This window comes from Mesoplodon bidens (assembly GCF_964165515.1).
Source record: "Mesoplodon bidens genome assembly, chromosome: 17".
In the NCBI taxonomy this organism is placed as follows: Eukaryota; Metazoa; Chordata; class Mammalia; order Artiodactyla; family Ziphiidae; genus Mesoplodon; species Mesoplodon bidens.
Genome location: NC_138174.1, coordinates 43,215,398 through 43,240,391, shown reverse-complemented (window position 1 = coordinate 43,240,391; position 24,994 = coordinate 43,215,398). Strand labels below are relative to the sequence as shown.

The 24,994-nt window shown below is 33.0% G+C and overlaps 1 protein-coding gene across 2 annotated transcripts in view; it reads left to right on the top strand.

Annotated features, from left to right (window-relative positions):
• Window positions 1–24,994, top strand: part of KLHL1 (kelch like family member 1) — a gene marked incomplete at both ends in the record, with an annotated part of 390,611 nt that overhangs the window by 150,524 nt on the left and 215,093 nt on the right. Inside the window, 2 exons of one of the 2 annotated variants that reach the window (XM_081214995.1) lie at window positions 4,299–4,481; window positions 16,845–16,981. In XM_081214995.1, the coding sequence (XP_081071121.1) occupies window positions 4,299–4,481; window positions 16,845–16,981 (320 nt within the window). The remainder of the gene's footprint in view (window positions 1–4,298; window positions 4,482–16,844; window positions 16,982–24,994) is intronic. The other variant, XM_081214996.1, reaches the window with a different exon arrangement.

The following is a 24,994-nucleotide window of genomic DNA, read 5'->3' as shown; positions in this document are numbered from 1 at the left end:
AAACATATATGTATATCATTGCTCTCAATGTCCACCATCTCAATTTTGGGATAATTCGTTGTCTATTCAGATATTCCACAGATGCAGAGTATGTCAAGTTCATGGTGGAGATTTAATCTGCTCTTCCCGAGGCTACTGAAGAGATTTCCTTTTCTCTTCTTTGTTCTCACAGCTCCTGGGGTTCAGCTTTGGATGGTTCCGCCTCTGCATGTAGGTTACTTGAGGGCATCTCTTTCCTACCCAGACAGGACAGGGTTAAAGGAACAGCTGATTATGTGGCTCTGGCTCACTCAGGCCAGGAGGAAGGAGGCTTACAGGATGTGGAATGAGCCTGCAGCAGCAGGAGCCAGTTTGACGTTGCAATAGCCTGAGGAGTGCCGTGCTTTCTCCCGGGGAAGTTGTCCCTGGATCATGGGACCCTGCAGTGGTGGGCTGCACAGTGTCCCAGAAGGGGAGATGTGGATAGTGACCTGTGCTTGCACACAGGCTTCTTGGTGGCTGTAGCATCAGGCTTAGCATTTTATGACCATCTCTGGTGTCTGCACTGATAACCAGGACTTGGACCCCTCTCTGGAGTTCATTTAGTCAGTGTTCTGAATCTCCTCCCCTTGTGCACCCCAGAAAAATGGTCTTTTGCCTCTTACACAGTTCCAGACTTTTTCCTGGACTTCCTCCTGGTTAGTTGCGGTGCACTAGCCCCCTTCAGGCTGTGTACACACAGCCAACTCCAGTCCTATACCTGGGATCTGACCTCCAAACCCCGACCCTCAGCTCTCAGCCCCCACCTGTCCCAGCTGACGGGTGAGCAGACAAGCCTCTTGGGCTGGTGAGTGCTGGTCGGCACTCATCCTCTGTGTGGGAATCTCTCTGCTTTGCCCTCTGCACCCCTGTTGTTGCACTCTCCTCCATAGCTCCGAAGCTTCCACCCTGCCACCCCTTGTGTTTGCCAGTGAACGGACTTCCTAGTGTGTGGAAAATTTTCCTCTTTCACAGCTCCCTCCCAGAGCTGCAGTTCCCTTCCTTATTCTTTTCTCTCTGTTTTGTTTTCTTTATTTTGCCCTACCCAAGTACGTGGGGAGTTTCTTGCCTTTTGGGAAGTCTGAGGTCTTCTGCCAGTGTTCAGTAGGTGTTCTGTAGGAGTTGTTCCACATGTAGATGTGTTTCTGATGTATTTGTGGGGAGGAAAGAAATCTCCAAGTCTCAGTCCTCTGCCGTCTTGAAGCTGTCCTATGCTCATTCATTCTTGATTTAAAAATGCATCCTGCAGGGAATTTTGCGGCTTTTCTGTTCAGTGTGTTAATATCTGGAAGAATTCTTCTGTTCTTGCCACATATGCCTGAGCTTGAATTCCTAAAATATATGCCTTGAAATGACCATATTCCGGGGTTGTAATTTGCAAATTTGTGAAAGGAAAACATATGATACAGAAAATTTTCTATTAGTTTTAAATATTTAAAGGAAAACTTGTAAATTCTGATGAAAATAACCATACTGTGTAGACAAATGTTGTAGATACCAGAGAACAGACATAATTTTAATGGATTTAGATTCTTAAACTTGTCTGTAGATTCTTTTGGATTTTTGATGTACACAAACACATCCTCTGGAAATAATATCAGATATATTTTTTCTTATCTAACTCTAATGGGCTTTATTTATTTCGTCTTTGATTACATTACACTGTCAAGGCCCTACAGAAAAATGTTGAGTAGAAGTAGTACTAATAGATATTATTTTCACTCTCAAGGAGAAAACGGTTCAACCAAATTTGATGTTTGCTCTATGAATGAATTAAGTGGTTTACAAAAGTAAGATTTTTCTTTAATTAAGTCCAACTTAGTTTTGATGCATTACCAACTATATATATGATACATTTATTTTTTATATTCATTTTTTCTTTTACATACACTTCTGTATTTGGTTACTAATATTTTGCCTATGATTTTTATAAATATATTTAGGAGAGACAATGGCCATTAATTTTCCTTCCTTGTAACATCCTTTTTAGGTTTTGTATCAATGTTATACTTGCCTCATTAAAAGAACTGGGGGAATGATCACCTTTTCTGTTCTCTGGTGGAAGTCTTTTTATTTTCTTTTTAGTTTTTCATTGACTTTACTGTGGTGTGCAGTTTTCTTTGTTTTATCATTGGGTGTATAGTGAGTCTTGAATCTGTGTCTTGATGTCTTTAACACATTTTCAAAAACCCTTGGCCATTATTTCTTCAGATGGCCTTTGGCCCATCATGTCTCTCCCCTGCTTTTTAGACTACAATTGCATGAATCTTGTAGTTTCTTACCATGTTTCATTTGTTTTCCAAACTATTGCTTTTTATCTTTTTATCTCAATATTTTAGTTTAAATGTTTTCTACCTATTTTTCAAATCACTATGTTCTTCATTTGCATTCAATCTACCAGTTCAGTGCACTTACTCAAATCATTAGTTCAATTCTTATATTTCCTTATTTATTTCAATTTTATCTTTATACAGCCTAATATTCTGTGAAATCCTCCAGCTTGTCATATATATTAAAACATATTAATGACAATTATTTTTACATCTACTAAATAACCCACTGTGGACCCATCCATTTAAAGATATCTGTAGCATCTGGGAGCATGTTTCTAGTATCTGTTTTTCTCCCTATATCTTCTTTCTTTATAGGCCTGCTATTTTTTTCTTTAATGTCAAGTATTTATATATATATGAATGAAATAATAGAGTCTGGATGAGGTTAATTCTTTCTAAAGAGGATTTATTTTGACTGCTGGCATTTACATTAGATCACTTTAATGCAATTAGAGATCTCATTGATTTAAATCTAGGTTTCACCCTTTGTATTATCCTGTCTATTTCCACTTTCCCTGATCTCTAGGATATAGTTCTTCAGGGACTTCAGTTGAAAGGCCATTTTTATACCACAGTCCCCTGTCTTTGCTGGTCCTTAAATTCAAATTTTTATCTTTCAAACTCTTTTTAGCTTCTCAACCTCACATAACTATTTTCTGCTTGTCTAGCACATTTAGGAATAAGAAAATACTGCTAGGGGAAAAGTGACACAAACTAGCGGCCTTACTTCAACTCTCCTTCTTTATGTCCCCTCATTTGCCCTCAAGTTCTGGCTATATTTGAGGCCCATAATTCCAATATCCATTCCTCCCCCAAGCCCCATGGTACCACCAGAAATTCTTCTTAGTTGCCACATTATTAGCTTCTGAGCTTCTCCGACTATGGTGCTTACAGTTGGTAGAAACCTTGAGGAGGAAAGAAAAAGCTGTCTAGAATTTTGAGCTGACTTCCATGAGTTTAGCTTATTTCTGGGATCTTGTTCTTTCAAGTCCTGGGTGCTTTAGTAGCTATAAGTATATTCCAATAGTTATTTTGATATTATATGTAATTTTTTCTGGTGTTCTTTGTGAGGGGTTTAGTCAGCAATATGTTATCACATTGTAATTGGAAGCAAAATTCTCCATTACTTCCTATCTTGAAATAAGCCATTTACTTCATTATTATTGTTATGTACTTAATACATTTTCATTTTTAAGTTGTTTTAAGGATTTATTATCAGTTCACTTGATTGGGTCTGCTGAGCCTATCATGCATCTAAGTATATTGAGAGTCTTCTCCTTAATATGAAATACAGTATCTTAAAGTCTTCATTGTGAAACAGTCTATGATATTAATATATATGTAGTAGCCAAACTTAAGTATCATGAACTTGTTGAAATCCTAAAGTTTTTTTTTTTAAAAAAATATATATATATGATTAGGTATATATTAATACTGAGCTAATACATTCTGTCTGTATGGGTATAGAATATAAAACAACTTACTTTAAATTTTTGTCAATCTTTTTTACAAACCATGTTTTATAATTCCTCATGAAGAAAATTGCCTACTTCTGTAAGGCAACATTTACTACAACCTCACAAGAATAGTAATTTAGAATAGTATAATTAGACGGTCTTTAACATTTTATTAGTAATACATTTTAGAATAGGCATGTTTGTAATTTACCATTTCTGTGATGTTTTTCAAGTTTACTAATTTACTGTCTTAATAAATACAAATAACCTATCTTTTAAATCTCTTTAGGATGAGAAAAAAAAATTACAATTCATTTACTGCTTCTTAGAACAAATCATTTAACACCAAATGCATTTTTCTGATATATTAATAATGATGAACCTAAGGAGAGATGCATTGGTTTTTCCTATAAAATTCTAAAATTCTATATGTAGTTCTGGACAATTGGTGGCACTTTCTAATCCTCTTCTTTTTGTGTATGGTTTTCAGGCTGTCAGCAACTAGCCATTCTCTGACACCGCAAAGTGATGTGGACTCCAGTAGCTCTGAAGAATTCTATCAGGCTGTGCATCATGCTGAGCAAACCTTCAGAAAAATGGAAAGTTACTTGAAACAACAGCAGCTCTGTGATGTCATCCTGATTGTTGGGAACCGAAAGATACCTGCCCATAGGTATAGTAATCTGTCTTTATTGGAAATATGCATTCATATGTTTAGAATGATTGTCTGTTATGTAGATTGCAAAATATTCTACAACTAGAAAATTAAGAATCCACATTTCTAAGTAAGCTTGGGTATTTTTCTTTTACTCTTTTTTATTTCCTTTTGTGGAGAGTTATAATGCCATTTTAAGTCATCTTTTTAAGAAGTAAAGCAAATATAAATAATTCAAAAATAAAACTTCTCATAAAGGTTGAAAAATACCTCATTTTATTGATTCACAATCACACTAATTGGAAATCAATTTTAACTTAGGAGGATATACCTAAACTCTGAAATGAGATATGTTTTTTCTGTCAAAATAGAAAGGAAGGCAGGTTATCTTGGGTATACATTATTTATTTCAAATAGGAAATTCAACGTATTTCACAGTGGCATCTTTATTTTACATTGATTATGAATTCTTTAATTTGTGACATACTAATATTATTCATAAGGCCCAATATATTTAACAACTGATTATTTTGTATCATATTGATATGATATCAGTTTACTTCTGAAAATTCATTAAACTTGATGTTGATTTTTTACTCAGCTTTTCTATTTATGTTTTGAAATTTTAGGTAAGAAATTTTTAATTTAATTATTTGATACTTATTATTTTAAATAGTTGAACATATGGGCAAATTACCTTAGACTACCTTGATGTATGCCATTTAATTAACTGTATAACAAATGTTTTCAATGTACCATTTCCCCTATATTTTTTAAATAAAATTATATTATCTAGATAAGATATATGCACCTAAATGTGGATTCTAGAAAATAAGGATTCCAGAAAAATAAGGCTATATTTTTATTATGATAGCAATGTTAAAACGTGAACATTGACTTTGAAGCAATACACTAGAAATGCATAGGAAAGAACATTTGACATTAATTAACTTATCTAAGTCATATGGGGTTCAATCTGTCAGCTAACTATGGCAAAAATTCTAATAATATAGTATTTGCACTTATTTTTCAAGCACTTCTGTGAAATTACATTATCATTAGCAAGAGAGCAATTACATTGTCATTATTATGGAGACATTCAATACTGTAATATATATGGCAAATATGCAAATTATTCTGAGCTATCATCTAAATAGCATCTAGATAAAAATTCTATTGTAAGAGATATTTTAATTTGAGAATGTAGCTAATTTTATTTCATTTAAATTGCACATTAGTTAAATAATTATATTTTATTTAACTAATATATATATATATAATTATATATTTGTTTAAGAAGATAGAGGGACTCAACTCAAAGTATGTTAACACATCAAATGCTCATTAATTATTTTTTAAAGAGCAAAGCTTTATATAATTTGTATAATCTTAGTTTATAGACTTCTATGGGTAATAACTTAGTATTTCTCATTTGAATTCCCCCATATTAATTATATTCTACATTGTTTATTACTCTTATCTAGATTGTTAATATTATTTTTTTAAATAATGTATATAATTATGCATTTATTTTACAATAACCTATATGACTAAGACATAAATTTGTTTCTTGGTTTAGATTACTCTAAAATACCTGAGCAATGTGTTATTTATATACATATTATTCTAAACATTTAAATATTTTGTATATTTAGCAGGTATTAAATTAAATACCATCAATTAAATATTAATCATGTTTTTCTTAATATGGTAAGAAAAATTGTACTCTCTTCACTAAATTTATTTAAATAAGGATTAATATTTTCTTACCCCATGGTTTAAAACTTAAGTACTATCTTTTTAACAAGTAAATTACATACTTATGTTTCTAAGTTAAAGATATTTTAACAAATATGTGAGAAAATTTTTATGTGACACCTGAAAACAGCAAGCACTGTTTTCAATAATTGGAAGTACGTTGCACCTCTTTATTTATACTTTTGAAAAATGAAATAACTGTAATTAATGCAAAATTAGATCTTTGTTTTAAACAAATAATCATCTTAGTAATAGTAGTAACAAATGAATGGATTTTTAAGTCATGCTGTTACATTTTGATTAACACAGTTGAGTATTGTCCTCGGGCAAAATATATATGATGTTGCAATACTTAGCAGTAAAAAATATGGGACTGTTAAAATAAGTTCAAATAATGAAAAAAGAAATAATTTGCATTAAGATCTCCTGCTATTCCAGTAAATACATTGAAAGCTAATATCATAAACAGTCATTCATAAAGATCATGTATATTTACTTTCATATTAATTATCTTGTCATTTGAAACTCTCAAATCAATTCCTATTTAATTTAACAGATTATGAACATTAAAGGGCTCTCCATAAAACCTATAGTTTATGTGATGGCTATATTGTATATATATTTTTAACCTGATATAAGTCACAACTATCAATTTATTTATGAGATGCCATGTCTGTATAGGTACCTTAAGTTATTATTAGGCATATTTTTAAGTAGGTTAATTCTGAAAGGCTAACAATACTTAAGATGGCACATTAATACATTTTCATCATGAAAAATAATCAAACTTTTGATTTTATCTGTGTTTCAGGTTCTCAGAGAAATTCGAAAATATAGACTTCTCATAAATGGCCCAGAATAATTGATTAGCAATAAGTGAACCAAAACACTTGAATGTAAAACTGTGAATAATAAATACAGGAATTTTGATAGGTAGGCTGCCTGTAATAAAGGATGTCAGATGCTGAAAATTAAACTGGCAAGATCAATATTAATAATTTGGACAGTCAAATCTTCAATAGTAAAAAATTAAGGAGTTTTCATAGCTTACTATCTCATAATGCACAGATATATAATGAAACATGGTTAAGCTTTTGAAAGTATTTTCTCCCTTTAGCCATTATTAAGAGTAAGTGCAGTGGATAGAAATAAATGAGAAAATCTCAAATAGCTAACATCCTCTGAGTTGGAAATAATGTTACTTATAATTTTATGTGCATAGAAACAGTGTGGAAGCATATACAACCTACAGTCAATAAAGTTTTTTTTTTTTTTTCTTTTCCTGGGGATCAGGGTTGCTGGGAAGGATAAAAGAGGTGTTGGAATTATTTTTAATGTATAAACATATAAAGTCTTCAAACTTCTTAGTATGAACATTTCATGATCAAATAAATACTTAATGAATATTAAAATGATATGTGATGGGGACAAAACAGATTTGCTCTTTAGACCAAAATACTGGGCATTTCAAGAGGTATCATATTCCATTTTCATTTTTGTGCATGTTTGACAATGAATTTAATTATTTCAAGAATACATTTATTATTTTAATGTTCTTTACTGGTCACTAGTATCAAGGAAATAGATGAGGCTAAAAGTGGGAATTGATGTATTTAGAAAACTATTTAATAGAGTAAAAAGAAATTACTTTAGAAGTAACTTAGATGTTAATACTCAGGAGTAGGCAAGTAGTAGTGTTTCTCTCTACTGGTGGAAAGTTTATTTATGGATATTCTTTGATGGGAGAGGGATAATTCATTTTTTTCCATTATATTAAATCCACCATCCACCTAAATCTCTCAATCAGCTTCGCAGTTTATAAAAGTTCTGTACAAGCTTCAGGAAAGAAAAAAAAAATGTCCCAGTGCCTGTTAGTTTCAGTAACTCCAGGCAACTCCCACAGGCCCAGGTATCACCCATGGCACCAGACTCCAGAAGGGCTACTAATGGACACAGGATGCCAATCTGCCCCTCACCCCAGATTACAAGGGGATTCCTTGAACCTATGCTTCTGGCTAGTCCCAACCAAGCCAACTACTAGAGACCCAGGCTTTGACCCATTCTAGTGTCAGGCCAGGCCCCATATCCCCACTTTCTCAGTTCACCCCAGTTCCAGGCCTGCCCATGTGGACCCAATTCTTGGTTGGTTCCCATGGATCCAGACTCTCTGCTGTCTCAGCACCAGACTTGCTTTGTCAGAACAAACCCTCAGACTGGATCCCAAGTTCCCAGTTTATAGGCTGACTCTGGGGGTCTCTGCTCCAGGCTTACCCTAGTGCCAAGCCAGACACAAGAATAATCTAATACTATAACATGGTGGTGTGTTGTTAATCACTTTAGTATAGAGGTTAGAGGACAAAAGTGTTAAAAATAACAATAACTACAGTAATTGTTAATGGATACACAGTATAGAAATTGGTAAATTGTGACACCAAAACAAAATATTGGGAGGAGTGGGAATAAAACGTCAAAGTTTTTATATGCAATTGAAATTGTTATCAGTATAAAATAGACATTTTTATAAGATGTTTTATGTAAGTCTCATGGTAACCACAAAAGAAAAAAAGAGGGGAATCAAAGCATAACACTATAGAAAATTATCTGCTTCCAAAGAAAGATAGCAAAACAGGAAGGAACAAGGACCTGCAAAACAGCCAGAAAGCAATAAGATGACATCTCAAGTCCTTACCTATCGATAATTACTCTAAATGTAATTGGAATAAATTATTCAATCAAAAGACATAGTGTTGGCTGAACAGCTTAAAAAATAAGACCCAACTATATTCTGCCTACAAGAGACTCACTTTGGCTTTAAGGACACACATCGTATCAAAGTGGAGGGATGGAAAAAGTTATTCCAAGCAAATGGAAACAAAGAGAGAGCAGGGGTAACTATAGTTATTTCAGAAAAAGTAGACTAAGTAAAAATGGTAACAAGAGACAAACATGGTCATTATATAATATAAAACAATAAATTCATCAGTAGGATATAACAATCATAAAAATATTGCTGTAATCATTTCACTATATATATGTATCAAATTCACATGTTATGTGTTAATAATATCTCAATAAAACTAGACTGGGGAGGAGAAAAGAGAATCTGATATATTTTGCTTTGCTTTTTTCCCCATCAATTCAACATCATTTTAATATCCTCTTTATATCCTCTATGAATATTCAGCAGTCATGAAGCATTTTTCCTTACATTAAGATAAATGTTTATCAAATGTATTGTAGCATTGGTCTATGCTCTATTGGTGATGCAAGAGGATTATAAAGTGTGATAATTTTCCTCATGAAGCTTCCAATTATCTTGAGGAGGAAAAAAGAACCCATAGAACAATTATGGAAATTATTATACTTATAAGTAACTATAAGTGAAATTTATAGTTTTGATTCCAAGTGCAAGAGGTAATCAAACAAGGAAACAAATAACATATGACAGAGTATTATGAAAATATTTTTAGAGAAATTGTGTTTGAGTTCAACCTAGTGAAAAAGAACAAGTATACTATTTTAGATAGTACGAATTGTATGGGAAAGAGAGAAAGATTTTTTGGCTGTGAAAATTATAAGGTACAAGCTTAGTGAAAGTGGAGCAATTTGTATTGAAATTACTAGGAAATTAAGCCATAATGGTAGGACAAAAGTGGTTATGATAGATAGTAGTTGAAATCCCGTAGAGAAGTTTGTATTTGAAATGATGTGTATAATTAAAAGTTCATGTAGGTTCTTGAAGAGAGGAGTAGCATAATTAATTCAATAGTAATAATAAAAAATAATAATAGTAATAATACTAGTTAACACTCACTGTTCTGACTATGTGCCAAGCCCTGTTTGAAGTGCTTTGTGTATACTGATCCATTTTGTCCTGAAAAGGAATAAAATTGTTTTCCCCACTTCTTTCTTATAGAATACAATATGGAGATATTAAGGCATTCACCCAAATTATGCATTTAATAAGTGGTGGAAATAAATTCAAACCCAGGCAGTCTGGCTACAGAAGTAATGCATTAACAGCTATGATAGATTGCTTGTCATAATTTACAAAGACAGCTCTGAAAAATGGTACAGCTTTAAAATGTACAAAAGATGGGCACAGCAAAAACTAGTTAATGATCTAAGAAACTGTTATAGTTAACCCAGGCATGAAATGAGAACTATATAAACATAGAAAAAGAGATGAACTGAGAAATATTTTGAACAGTGACATAAGTCAGGATTACTGGACATAGAGCTGAAGACCAGAGTTCAGGTATGCAGGATTTATTTAAAGAGTGTTTTCAGAAGAAGAGCAGGATAGGGCAGAGGATGGAGCAAATCAAGGATGTGGTCTCAGCAGAAGCCTTGTTTTATCTTGAACTCCTGAGATGCTCTGGAGCAAGACTTGTTTCAGAGTTAGTCATACCCTGAGGAAAAGTACTTTATACCTTGGTTCTATTAGTCATTGTTATTGGGTCCACCCACAGGTTGAGAGTAAGGGGAGGTTGTGGAAGCTGGGGGATGAGATAAGAGGGTCAGGAAGTACATGAAGTGAGGAAGCTCTTGTTGGAGCAAGTGTGATTCTACAGAGAAGGGACAACAGGGAGCAGTTAGGTGGCAAGATCACTGGTGCTGGGGGCATTGGTGTGCCTCATAAAAGGGGTCTGGCCACCAGAACCACAAAGTCTAATAGAAAAGTAAAGATGGATTTTTTGTCATATTTGATATAGGAAACAAAGCAGAAGACATAAGTGATGACTTCATATTATCTCCTGTGAAAATTCAATATATTGGTGATGCATCAATTAGAATCAGGAAGTAAAAATAAAAGAGACCTCACAGGGAAGACTTTGAGTTTAGTTGAGAGTATACTGGTATACTCCTGAGCTATCTGGTCAGCAGTTTTTATAAGCATTTGAGATGTTAGATTAAAATCACCATAAAATTATAATTAAGACCATGCTCAAAGATGATTCTGATAGTGAGTGTTAAGGTAAAAATTTAGAGGCTGAGAAAAAAACCTGGAGGTGAAAGGGTCAATAAGTAAGATTAGGAGAGTCAAAGAATCCGAGGAGAGCCTGGGTATAAGAAAGTCTTCACTGCCTTAGCTAAAATGGGATTTAAGGAAGGTGTGGGAAGTCCACAGGGTCAAACTCCACAATAAACTGGAGTAGGACTTAGAAAAGTTTAATAACTGTGAAAGGAAATAAATTTGTAGTGACCTTAATAAGAGATTTTTCCAGAGTGCTTGAACGCATTCACTTATTTATGCAGTTTTCACTCCTGCTTCTCTTGCATTGATAGAAGTTATATATAGGTACCTATAAAGATATTACTTTCTGTTATGCATTTCATCCCTCTTTTAACATCTAATTCAAATGTTGTGTCACTAACTCTAAAGGCAGTATAAACTCTTCTATACTTCTCTTATTGAGTTAGCAGTATTTTGTATTTTATAGCTGATGGAGAAGATTTCAAGTAATTATTTAAGATTGAATTCTATAGGTCTTATAATACTTTCCTCTACATGGACGTAGCCTGGTTCTAAATAAAGCCCTTATATGATTAAAATTAAACTGGTTAACTTTATGTCAATATATTATTTCTTATGCTATAGAAAAGATACATGTATATCTATATATCTATATATCTATATATATCTGGTTTATGATAGTTTACTTTCATATCATATAATGTTAGACTCAGTTCTTTTGATAAAACTGATTATTTGACACTGATTTATCTAATCAGTATGTAATAGATATTTAAAGATATCTGTATCAATTATTTTGTCAAACTTTGAGAATATAAAGAGGTAACATGTTTAGGTACTAACTGTCAATTTAAATGTGTAGAAAACAGGTAATTTTAAATATTTCTAACATGTTATCACCCCAGGCACTAATAGTTAAAATCATGAGCTATTTGTAATGAGGTGGATAGACCTATATTCTGTCATACAGAGTGAAGTAAGTCAGAAAGAGAAAGACAAATACCATATGCTAACACATATATATGGAATTTTAGGGGAAAACAATGTCATGAAGAACCTAGGGGTAAAACAGGAATAAAGACACAGACCTACTTGAGAATGAACTTGAGGATATGGGGAAGGGTAAGTGTAAGCTGTGCCGATGCGAGAGAGAGGCATGGACATATATATACTACCAAACGTAAGGTAGATAGCTAGTGGGAAGCAGCCGCATAGCACAGGGAGATCAGCTCGGTGCTTTGTGACCGCCTCGAGGGGTGGGATAGGGAGGGTTGGAGGGAGGGAGACGCAAGAGAGAATGGATATGGGAACAGATGTATATGTATAACAAATTCACTTTGTTATAAAGCAGAAACTAACACACCATTGTGAAGCAATTATACTCCAATAAAGTTGTAAAAATAATCATGAATCCCCTTCTTAAATTCATGAAGTATATACTGAGGGTTTTTTTTTCAGTTAAAAAAAGGATTGTCTCTCTTTGTTGAAGTTAACATTGAGCATGTCCTCAACTTATGTAGAAATAAAATATATAGCAGATAAAATTGCAAAATAAAATATAAAATATTGACTTGAAAATTATGAAAACCATGCCTTTTATTGACCTTTCCTCCTCTTCTTTGCCTTATATTTTTCTTAGAAAGAAAAGTGCATCCAAAGTTTACTATTAAGTTGTTTAGCTTACAGATGTAAGCATCACATTATTTCTTTTGATGTGTCTCTGTTATTTGAGCATTTCCTTAAATTCTAGAACAGAAGATGGTCTAGGCTCATCTTATGCTTCCTCAGTTCCAGATCTGTGGTCTGTTCTTTTTCCAAGGAAACTTTAATGTACATACACATGTACATACATATGCATACACAAAAAACACAAGTATTTCTATTTTAAAAATATTATGAATCATAAACTTGTACTGATACTTCTAATTTGAGTCCACTTTAAATAGAACGAAGTTTCAGCATTAATTCAAACAACTGTTAAAACACACCTCTTAACTACAGTTCAGTTTTGTTTTTGTTTTTTAATTCTCTATGTATTTAGAATAATAACATATTGTCAAGTATTTCACTAATTCATTTTAAAACATATTTCCATCTAGGATTTTAAAGTATATAAAAATCTTCACTGTCATTAAAACAACAATAAATCATCAGAAAATTGAAATACTTACACTTTTTTAAAGCTATCAAATAACTGTGGCATAAAAAATAAAAATAACTAAACAAACTAGAGTAATGCTCCCTTCTTAGCTTCTACTTTTTTGGGGGGTGGGGGTGAGCATGATGTCCATTTCACAACTGAAATTTACAATACATGGAAGATAGGCAGGAGAGTGTAATGCATGGTCAAGAGAAAAATCAGTTAATGAAAATCAACCTGGAAACAAGGCCATTAAAGCAACTATGAAAAATAATTTAAAATATCTATAGAAAAAGATGAATATAATAAATAAAGCAAGGGAAAATTAAGAGAGATTTGGAAAAATTCAACTCACTAGAAATCATCTGCAATAAAACACAGAGTAAAAGAAAAATTGAGTATAAATTGAACTCACTCTACAACCTGTAAGGCACTCTCAATTATTGAAACACATATGTATTTAGAGTCCAAGAAAGAGTTAGAGAGTGAATTGGATGAAAACATGAGGAATTATTTGCAGATAATTTTCTAATTTGATGAAAACATCCATCCACCTCTCCAGGAAGCTCAGAAAATAGTAAGAAGAGTAAATACTAAGTAGCCACATTTATGTAACTTAAGACGTAATAGTCTAACTGCTAAAATCCTAAAATAAAGAGAAAAAATAATAATTAGAGATAAAGGACATAGTAAATCAGGGAAACAATTATAAGAATGAAAACTGATTTCTATTAGAAACAATGGAGCCTTGACCATAATAGAATATTAGTTTTCTAGTTCCAAAAGAAAAAAATTATCTCAATCTAAAATTCTCTATCAAGTGAAACTAACTTTATATTATCAATGTAGCTAAATAAAGACATTTTCAGGTAAATGAAAGCTGGGAGAGTTTATTGCCATCAGACCTGTACTACAAAAAATACTAAAGAAGTTTCTTCCTCTTGAAGGGTATTTATACTAGATTGATGCCTGCTTCTATAGAAATAAATAAAGAGCCTCATAAATGGTGAAGAAAGGGATATATATAAAATAAAGTTTTACTTTCACATGTATATTCTTCTTTAAAAAGATTCTTGACTGAGCAAGAAGGAGTAAAAGAAATCATGCTGCTGTAAGGTTCTTACAGTGTTCGCAAAGTAGGATAATTTTACTTGATGGTAGATGGTTACTAGTTAAAAATTAATGTTGTAATCTATAGACAGAATTAGCAAGCTTCAGTGAAGGGGCCACATCTGGCATGCAGGTAGGTTTTGTAGGGACCATGAGCTAAAATTCCTTTTCACATTTTCCATTGACTGAATTTTCTTAAAAGGAAAACATGATAGAGAGGATATGCATAACTCTTAATACCTAGAATACTTAATATCTGACTCTTTGTAGAAAAAAATTCTGGTCCCTACTTAAGAGCAACCACCTTAAAAAAATGCAAACATACATGTAAGAAAAAGAGGTAGTTAAAATATAAATGAATGAGATGAAATAAAGACAATAAAACCAAAAGAATAAATGGAGCAGACAAAAAAATATATATAAATGAGTAGAATGATAGAATTAAACCTAAACATAATTTTATTAACAATAAACATTAATAAATTTCAGAACATGGATCAAATGGGCTAATTCTTGAGAAATGTGAAATGCAAAACTTGACAAAGAAAAAGAGTATATAAACAAGCTTTCTGGCTTATTCAAAAATTGAAATCAGATTGATATGTCACATTTTCCCAAAATAGCCCAACTAAGATTTCCTTCAAGTAAGCTCTAGAACATCTTTAAGGAAAAATTATTTGCTTTCTTCTGTAAGTTGTTATACAAAATTTTAAAGAGTTTAAGCTGCCAGCTCACTTTATGAGGCTAGTATAATCTTAATTAAAGAGGCAACTAAGAAAATACAAGAAAAGAAAATAACAGGTTCATTTCTCTTATGATTTAATTAGAAAACTCCTAAAGATAGTTTTGATTCAGAAGAAAGGCATTTTATGAATTTTAGCATCCACATGTTTTAATCTGTTTAGCAAAGCTAAAAAGTATAGGGGTCTTCCTGACTTGGGAAAGCTTATACACTAATACTTTCGGCAATAATACTGCTGAAAGGAGACCCTAGATATGACTCGTTTAGGGTAGAGAATAACACAAATTTTCTCCCCTGACACAGCTGCCATTTAACATAACACTGAGGTCCTGGATGAATTTTAAAGAAAAACAAAAGAAAAGGAGTTATAGAGAATGAACAGGATGTGGTCAAGTTGAGATTGTTTGCAGATGATATAATAATCTACCTAGAGGACAAAGCAGTTGAATCAAAAGGACTAGTAAGGGCTTCCCTGGTGGCGCAGTGGTTGAGAGTCCGCCTGCCGATGCAGGGGACACGGGTTCGTGACCCTATCCCGGAAGATCCCACATGCCGCGCAGCGGCTGGGCCCGCGAGCCATGGCCGCGGAGCCTGTGTGTCCGGAGCCTGTGCTCCGCAACGGGAGAGGCCACAGCAGTGAGAGGCCCGCGTACAGCAAAAAAAAAAAAAAAAGGACTAGTAAGATAATTCAGTACCTGTGCCAGATAAAAGATGTATCCATGAAAGTTCCAGCTAATGAATTCTAAACCAACAAAAATCAATAAGTAAGTAGAATTCTTTAAAAAGTTACTATACATAATACCAACAAAACTCTAAAGTAACTAAGAATCAAAAAAGAATACACAAGACAATTTTAGAAAAAAAAAGTTAAAATTTGAATAAAAAGCAGACAAGATATTCTGAATATGTGGAGAGATATTTTATATTTTTGTATTGGATGACTTTATATAATAAATATACCAACTATCCCCAATTAAATCAGAAATTCAGTGTATTTTTTGCTAAATTTCCACTTAATTTATCTGAAGAGCTTACTTTAAATTTTATATGAAGAATAAAACTCTGCTAATAGTTAAATGAAAAAAAAGGGAGGATTTGTTTAATTGGTTATAGACTATTTAGAATCATAGTATTACTCAAGTATTGTATTGGCACAAGAACAGGCAAATAAGCAAAAAAAAAAAAGTCAGCGACAGATCACTACACATTCAGGACTCAAATAGGCAATATAGTTGGCTCTATTAATTCACTGGGACAAAGCAAATTCTTTAGTAGTTTCATGAAATATGGATGAGTATGTAGAGAGAAATAAAATTGGAATCCTATCCAAAAGGATGAAAGACCTAGATGTGAGAGAAAAAAATGTATTAAAAATTATAGAAGAAGATGTAAGACGATGCTCTGTGACCAAAAGTTGGAACAGAATTTCCTAAATCAGATTTTAAAAGTGCAATTCATAAGGTGATAAACAGATAGATGGAGAGGGGATACATATACACATAATGGATGATACATAGATAGGCAGTTAGATAGACAGATGATAGATAGATAGGTAGATTGATTGATAGATAGACAGATAGATAGAGTCTTCTGCACTGCATTCTTGTTGACACTTACATTCGTGGCCTAAATTAGATCCTGTACCTCTTTCAGGCTTGTTCTGAGCTCAGTCTCAGACTATTTTGCTGCCATGTTTACAAGTGATGTTTGTGAAGCCAAACAAGAGGAGATCAAGATGGAAGGCATAGACCCAAATGCTCTCTGGGACCTTGTCCAATTTGCATATACAGGTACAGTAAAATAATTATAGCTTCATGTTAATGTCTTGTGAATGTGAGAATTTGAACACAGGTTTTAAAGCTTAAAAAAAAACTGTTGAGCATGTATCTTTCATTTCTTTTAGTTGAGAAAAATCAGACTACCTTTGCATTTGTCACTGAAATCACCAATGTACATATGTATACATATGCTCTACATTCTTCCACAAAGAATTTAAACTGGTTTATAATAATAGTCAATGGAATGATCTTGGGAGAGGAGAAGAGAGGTTATTAATTATTAACTATGAATTAGTTTATGGTCAAACTTAGAGCATTAAGAAAGAAAATTTTAATTTTCTTTCTTTTAGGAAATGACGGGTTCAAATAACTATTTTTTTCTTGTAATGTGTTTATTTCAATATTAAATCCTTCACTAAATGGATTTGGCAAACTTAGTTAAAAAGGAAAATGAAGATAACTAGAGTTGTGAGAATGGCTATTTTGGAAGATTTTTCTTCTGATCTACTATGCTCTTTTTTCTATTGGCCTTTGTACCAAATTATATTTAGCACAAATAATTTTGCCAAATTAGCAAACATTTGTTGAATGTTGCTCAATGTGCAAGTATTAGCTGTATCTCTGGAGAATAAACTAGTGAATAAACCATGTCTGCCCTCCAGAAGCTCACAGTCCAAGTGGAGAAAACAGTTAAACAAGGGATAAATATGATAGAATACGAAATGTTTAGAGGGAGTTAGAGGGCATAAAACCTGCTATTCAGAACATTATTATGGCTCACATTCATTTAAAACATTTTAATAACTTTCCAGATTAATAAGAGAAGGGGACATATTATACTAAAATCTTGTGACAGAAGCAAAGGGAAATAGTATGGATTGAAGTAATATTTTTTCGAAGTGGCGTGTAGTTCATTTTGCCTGAACACTTGATCATGGTGTGAAATTAGGAAAGAAAGAGAAGCTAGAGCCTGATTAACAAATAGCAGGACCTTAATTTAAGGAGCTATGTTTTTGCAGCATTTCTGGTTATGGGGAAGCGAGAGATGGCATTGTGAATATCAGCCACTAGAACCAAAATTTGTGGAACTAGTGGGAATCTGTCCTCTTGGAGGATTTAGCTTCTCACAGAGAGGAGTTTGCTACACTAATGTTACACTTAGTAAATGAAACCTCTTTGGAAAGAAAAATGCACATGTTCTGGATGCTTGAATCACAAAGCAGCAATGTAATGGAAATACTTAGACATTTTCCAGCCTCAGTAATTTTTAAATTATAGTTTGTCAAAGCAAATATTGCATGGACAAAGTTAAACAGGTAAGCAAGTTTTTCTTCAAGTCTGTTGCAATAGGGGAGAGAGACCAGAACTCAGTCTTTACCTAATAGTGCTGAAACAAAGGTGGGGGGGGATTTTTAAGTGCTGGGGTAAAAGAGAGAACACAGGCCATTGCTGATTGGCTTTACCTAAAGGAAAATTAAACTTCCTCCTATCTTTTGGAAAGAAGGTAGTTTTACAAATTGAAGCAAAGTGCCCACCTAAATTATGCTCCCAATCACCCCTCCAAAAAAAACCCCTGAGAGATAAGTGTGCTATTTCCCTTGAGGCTGGCATTTAAAAGAGATGGCTTCCAGGTCCTTGAAAACATTCCTGGGTTGTAAAACTGGCAAGAGGCCAGTTTTTTTTGTTTGTTTATTTTATTTTTGTTTTAATAATTTACATCTCAAAGAGATAGAGAAATATTTATAATTACAAGTTTTCTAAAGTAAATGCTCTAAGAAGAAAGAGATCAAAGGTTTATAGTCAGGAAGTAGACTGTCTAAATTTTAGTAAAGCTGAGGGCACTTTAAGACCACCTTGTTCAATTTCAATTTGCATGCAACCTGAAATAATAGTATAAAAGTTCGTTGGCCTCTCAGGCAAGAGATAGAAAACATAACCACATTACTGTTTCCTGGAAAGAGAAGAATCACAAAGCTAACACTTTAGGAATCCTTCTAGCCACATAAAAGCATAGATCCAACACTTACAACCTCCATGGCCTGGCAGTCTTGCATTTCTCAAGTGCAAAACTAGGTCAAAAGACACTTATCATCGTGTAGCAAAAAGTTGGAAGGTGTTTCAAAGCTCCCTGCTGAATGTAATGACCCAGATTTTTCTCTGCTTTGTAGAGGGCAGACCAGATACAAAGCTGCTGTTAAGTTACCACTGCCACTCTGGTCTTTGCTCCATAACAATTCCTCCCTGTTAGTTGATAAATTTCCAATTGTTAGTTTATAGAAATGTGCTTGATGAGCAAATCATTTACATCATAATATGGGGGGGTAGCCACAATATAAAGTATGTACCTTGTCTTTTGTTATATATAATGTAAGAAATTATAACAATAGAAGAGATCAAGTGAACAGTGGTATAGCAAGGGAAAAATAGGAGGTATCTCTATGTGTGTATTTAGCTCACCTGCTAACTGATCTCTAAGCTTTCCTTTGTAGAAAGCTAAAAATAAATACATCACAGAAAAGGGGAAAGAATGAATGAACAGTGAGCTCCTTAAATGGTCATTCAATTGGGAATATTTTCTTGAATTCTGAAGTTTAAAAGGCCTTGGAGAAACTAAGGAGGCTTAACTATGTCAAGAATTGACAGTTAACTACTAGTTGTAGAAGTACTGCACCCAGTAGAGATGGGTAAGAGACTTTGAAATGATTTAAACATATAAAATTTTCCATGAGATATGGAAAGTCTTTTAGATTTGAAAGAACCATATGTAGCTAATTTTTCTCTCAGAAATTAAAGAAAATAATGAATGGGTAAAGTAGCTTGGAATAACTTGCTAACAGAGGTAAGCGTCAATGATTATAGAGTTTAATAATCTTTGATTTGAAGAAAGAGGAAGCATTCTTTAAAGACTTCATGAGGTGAAATTTGTACATGTAAGACGTGGGAGACATTCTCTCTATTTCCCTTTCTTTTTTCCTACTCCATCAAATTAGAATGAGGAAGGATGGGACCAGGGGCCTCACAGAGTTTCAATAAGAACCAAAGCAAATATGTAAGATTTTTTTCTGGTAATTGGGAAGAATGACCTGGGTAAAAAGGGGTGACTGCTGGGTAATAGCTCAAACAAAATTAGAATTTTTTCTAAAGAAAAATATATATAATAATAAACAGGTTAATACTAGCAACATGTAAGGTAGAATAAAGAAAACCAAAAAGGTCCTTGTGTTGACAACATTAAAGAAAACATTCTTGACAGTATGGAGGGTAAAGATACAATTATAAAAAAGATGATTAATTATTATAGTATCAAACTATTTAAAATAAAAGGTACTATAAGGTCAATTTTTTCACATACTATAATAGCTCAGGAATGAAAAGGAAATGAACAATTCCACTGGTGTTAGAAAGAATTGTATATCTAACAGGAGAGTTCTTATCACTTTTCTAAATTCTTGATTAACTTTAATGTCTTCTTTTTAAAGCTTTCCATTGGGCTTTCTTTCTAGTTTATTTATTAGGAAACCTGAGTGAGATCTTAGTCATTTATACAGAACAAAGGACTATTTAGCAACTGTGTATGTTATAAAATAGTGTCCTTTTACCACTGGTGTCTTAAATTTAAAGTTTGAATATTTAGTTTTAATCCAGAGAATATGTAATTATAAGACAGTATATCAGTTTTTCAAAATCAAACCATAATTTAATTAAAAAATATGTGAGCACTTCTTGGGGGTCACACTAGGGATTAAAAAATAAAATATAAATTGAAACAGATTAAAATGACATAAACCTTTAAACAAATTTGGTAATGAATAGACTTATTGGAGTGAAATGGCTCTTTACTTTTGTTTCCAAAACGGGTAAGATCTGGGCTTCCCTGGTGGTGCAGTGGTTGAGAGTCCGCCTGTTGATGCAAGGGACACAGGTTCATACCCTGGTCCGGGAAGATCCCACATGCCACGGAGAGGCTGTGAGTCATGGCCGCTGAGCCTGTGCGTCCGGAGCCTATGCTCCGCAATGGGAGAGGCCACAACAGTGAGAGGTCCATGTACCACAAAAAAAACAAACAAACAAAACAAAACAAAAAATACCTGGAAAGATCTATGTATCAGTATCCACTTAATGGCATTCTCAGCTATATAGAGTCAAACGTACTTAAAACAGCTTTTTAAACATTTTCCTACATGCAACGGTGTTTCAATTCTGTAACTGTACTCATCTAGAATAAAGATCTGGGGTATTATTTGTTTAATTTACAATAAAGCCTGTGGATTGGGATAATGAAGTCAAGGGTGTTCTGGAATTATTCTACAGAACATCTTCAGAAGGATGGAATCAGAGAAGCAAAGAAAAAATATGTTTACATTTTCTCATCATTCAACTTCCAAATTACTTAGAAAGTTAGAGATGTATAGAACTTTAGAAATTCTATCCTGAGCATTATAAATGTTATAAATGAACATTTTTCTATGGCTAAGTATGTGACACAAAGCAGAGGCACCAAAACTACTTTTTACTGAGAATTACATATTTGCTATCTCAGATAAGCATTGACAAAATCATCATAACATAAATCAGAACTTTGTTGGTCTCCTTTGAATTAATATGAAGGTACAGAATTTTTTTTTTCAGTGTTTAAGAGATTCTGAAGTTCTTGATGCAACCCATTCAGTGAGCTAAAGTAACCTGACAAAGATCAGTAGTAAGATGTTGAATCTATTACTAGAGTAAAATGTCAGAGCACAAATTGAATGGTATTATCTCTACTGAATCATGTCCTTTTGTAGAGTATTAGTTATAATGGAGTTCCTTGGAGTGGCTTATGACTATCTTGCCCTCATAACACTTTGGGTAGATTAAATCGACTCCCCTATTGCTAGATAGAGACTCACTGCAGGTTTGAGTCATACTTCCTCCCAATCTAGTGCTGGTTCTCTGCAGGAGCCAGTGATACCGGACAACCTCAGCACATGAATGCCTGATAGTTCTTGCCGTGTGATTACACTGAATGCTTCTCAAGTTTTACTGCATGCCCACTATGTGCTGGGCCCTATGATGGGCTCTGGAAGACAATATGCTGAATTACACACATTCTCTGCCTTCCAGGGTCTTTCCAATATAGGGTTTCAAATAACTAATTTTTGCTATCTTCTTTTGTATAAATGTCCTTTTAGATATACACAGCCTAGTGTTTCCTCATTAGAGAATGTTGTAAAGCCACTTTTGAAGGCCACTATATTGATTGTGTGAATATCAATTCTAGCCAAAAATTGATGATCACATTGTGAAAATTAAGCAGGAAGTTTTATATATTTGAAAAGGATGCTCTGGGATTCACTGTATTTTAAAGTTGCTTCAGGCTGATAGAAATTTCCTTCCAGTTTATCTCTTACATAGTCCCTATTATCCTGACATACTTGAAAATACACTGTGTTCACTGATGCATAAGGAAATAGAGTTTGAACAAATATGGAAGATGGGATTGCAGGGTTAGTAGCAAAGTGTCAGGTCCTGTAGAGAACTGATAAGGACAAGGTTTAAATAAAGCAAGCTGTCCATCTAGCAGTGGTATTAAAAAGAGGGGTAGAAAATTGAACTGGCAAGTGGCAAAAAAATCATACTGAAGAGTTAACATCTTAAAAAAAAAAAGGTTTATGTGCCACTGAAGTAAATTAAAGTCTTAGTACATGCTAAGGAATGGTAAAACACTTTCTACTTACTGCCAAACATTTGAAAGAAATAAATACACACACATATGGAGTTGAGATATTTAATGTTCTCCTTTAATACTGAAAATTATACATCAATATGTTCTGCCTGGACTGAATACTCTAAATTCCCTCAGAATTTTTATTGTAATTAAAAGTAAATTATTGTTTTATTTTTATTACTTGTTTAATTCAAGTGGCATGAATATGCAGGCACATTAACCGAATATTAGTTTTAAACTTAGGGCTTTTACTAGATGAGAAAATTCTGTTCTCCATTTAAGAAATTGAGCCTTTTAAGATTGGTTTTACATATTACTGTTACCAAATAATTAAAAATATTGACTTAATAATTTTCATAGGATGTTGAAATAACCTATATTAATGAACAAGAAAAAAATAAAAATAATAAAGCAAAATAAAATCAATCAGTTGTATATTGCCATTATTTTACCAGGGAACCTTGTGTGTATGTGTGTGTGTGTGTGTGTGTGTGTGTGTTTGCATGCATGCACAGCACTGAATAATATAAAATTAATTGAGGGAACATTATTGTGTAAAATAATTTAAAATGAGGTATATTTTGTGAATATTGTGTAATTTTTGTTGTTATTATTGAACTGTATTTTTGCTTTTTGCTATGGGATTCCATAGACAGACTGAAAATGAAATACCTGTGTGAAACTTAATATTTAGTCACTATAGAGGAAAGGTTTTGTCTCTTTTGCACTGTAACTCACATTTACTTTCTGAGGCTCTGAGTAAGGAAAATATCTCAGGTCTTGTCTTGTAATCAACTTTTCTTTAGAAATCTGCTTTTATTTTATTTTATTGATGTTCTCAATCTTATAATTGTTTACATTTTCCTCTGCTTTGGGTACTAGGAAGGCATGAACTGAATCATAAGCCACTATACCAACTGGGCGGGGTCGATGTTACGTATTCTTGTGCCATTAACATTATATTGGATTAAATTTTCTCAGGATTATTTTACTGTCAGTCTAATCCCAAAATATCTGTACACTTGATTCTGTTGTATTTGAAGGGGCATACCTATGTATAGTGTAGTGTGTTGAATTCAACATTGGAAATATCTGAGAGCTTCTTTGGCCAGAAGTAATTCAACCAGAATTCATCATGATGTAGGCAGCCCGATGTTCATTCTGATTGTTGGGGATTTATTCTAATCAGCACTACTTATTTGTTACTTCTCATTAAGAATTTTGATTATAGCCCTTGGCCTCCCCCATTTTACAGTTTGGGATATTAGTTAAATTACTTAGCTTTATGAAGTCTTAAAATAACTCAACTATAAGAAAGGGGAAATAATAATGGCTGAGAGGACTCTTTTAAGGAGTAAATGAACTAATAAAATTAAATGGGTTTAGCATAATGCTTAGCATATTGTAAGCACTCAATTATAATGATTATTCATGATAGGTATTTTTATAAGTTTTTTCAAGTCCTTTGTATAATCTGTTATAAAAAATGAATATAAAGACTGAGAACTGGGGAGGGAATAATCACTTTGTTCAACAAATATTTATAATGTTTGAATCCAATTTATTATATTATTCAGTATTACAATATGATTTCACATTCATATGTATGATTCGTGTACATTTTTAGTGGTACATGTTTTGTTTAAACTACCTACTTATAATTTTGCTACCTTATATGTTTGAGGTGTGTTTTTATCATGTATTACTTTTAGTATTTTGTCTTATCTCAGCTGGCCCACACAGCAACATTCTGAGATGGATAGTTAAATCTTATTTTCAGATACAGAAATGAAAACACCCTAACACAGAGGTCAGCAAAGTAACATAGATGTGAAACCACAGTCTAGTTTTCCCAGTGACATATCAAGGTTCTTTCTACTAGTTGTAAAGTTACTCAACATTGTGTACGATTAATATGAAAAGGAATGCTGCTTATATGTACTTATGCTATGCCACACCGTGTGACCAATTTGACTGTACATTGACCTAGTATCAACTGTCATCAAATATAATTTTTTCTTTATAATTAATTTCCTTTTGCATAAAATCGTGAATAACCTGAGGAAAGTATGTAGATGTTACCTAAATGGAGAATTATTTGTGATTGTTTATAGCATTATTTAAAATGTCCTCAGTCTTGGACATTCACAATTTCAGAATTTTGCAATTTTGTTTTATTATTTTAATCTAAATAAGAATTATAAAAAGAAAACACTACACATGTTTAATATTTATATTTTAGCATGTTTCACACACATCTCAGTTATGCCTCACAATATTCATCTTTATCTTGCAATTGAGAAAACTGAAGCACCAAC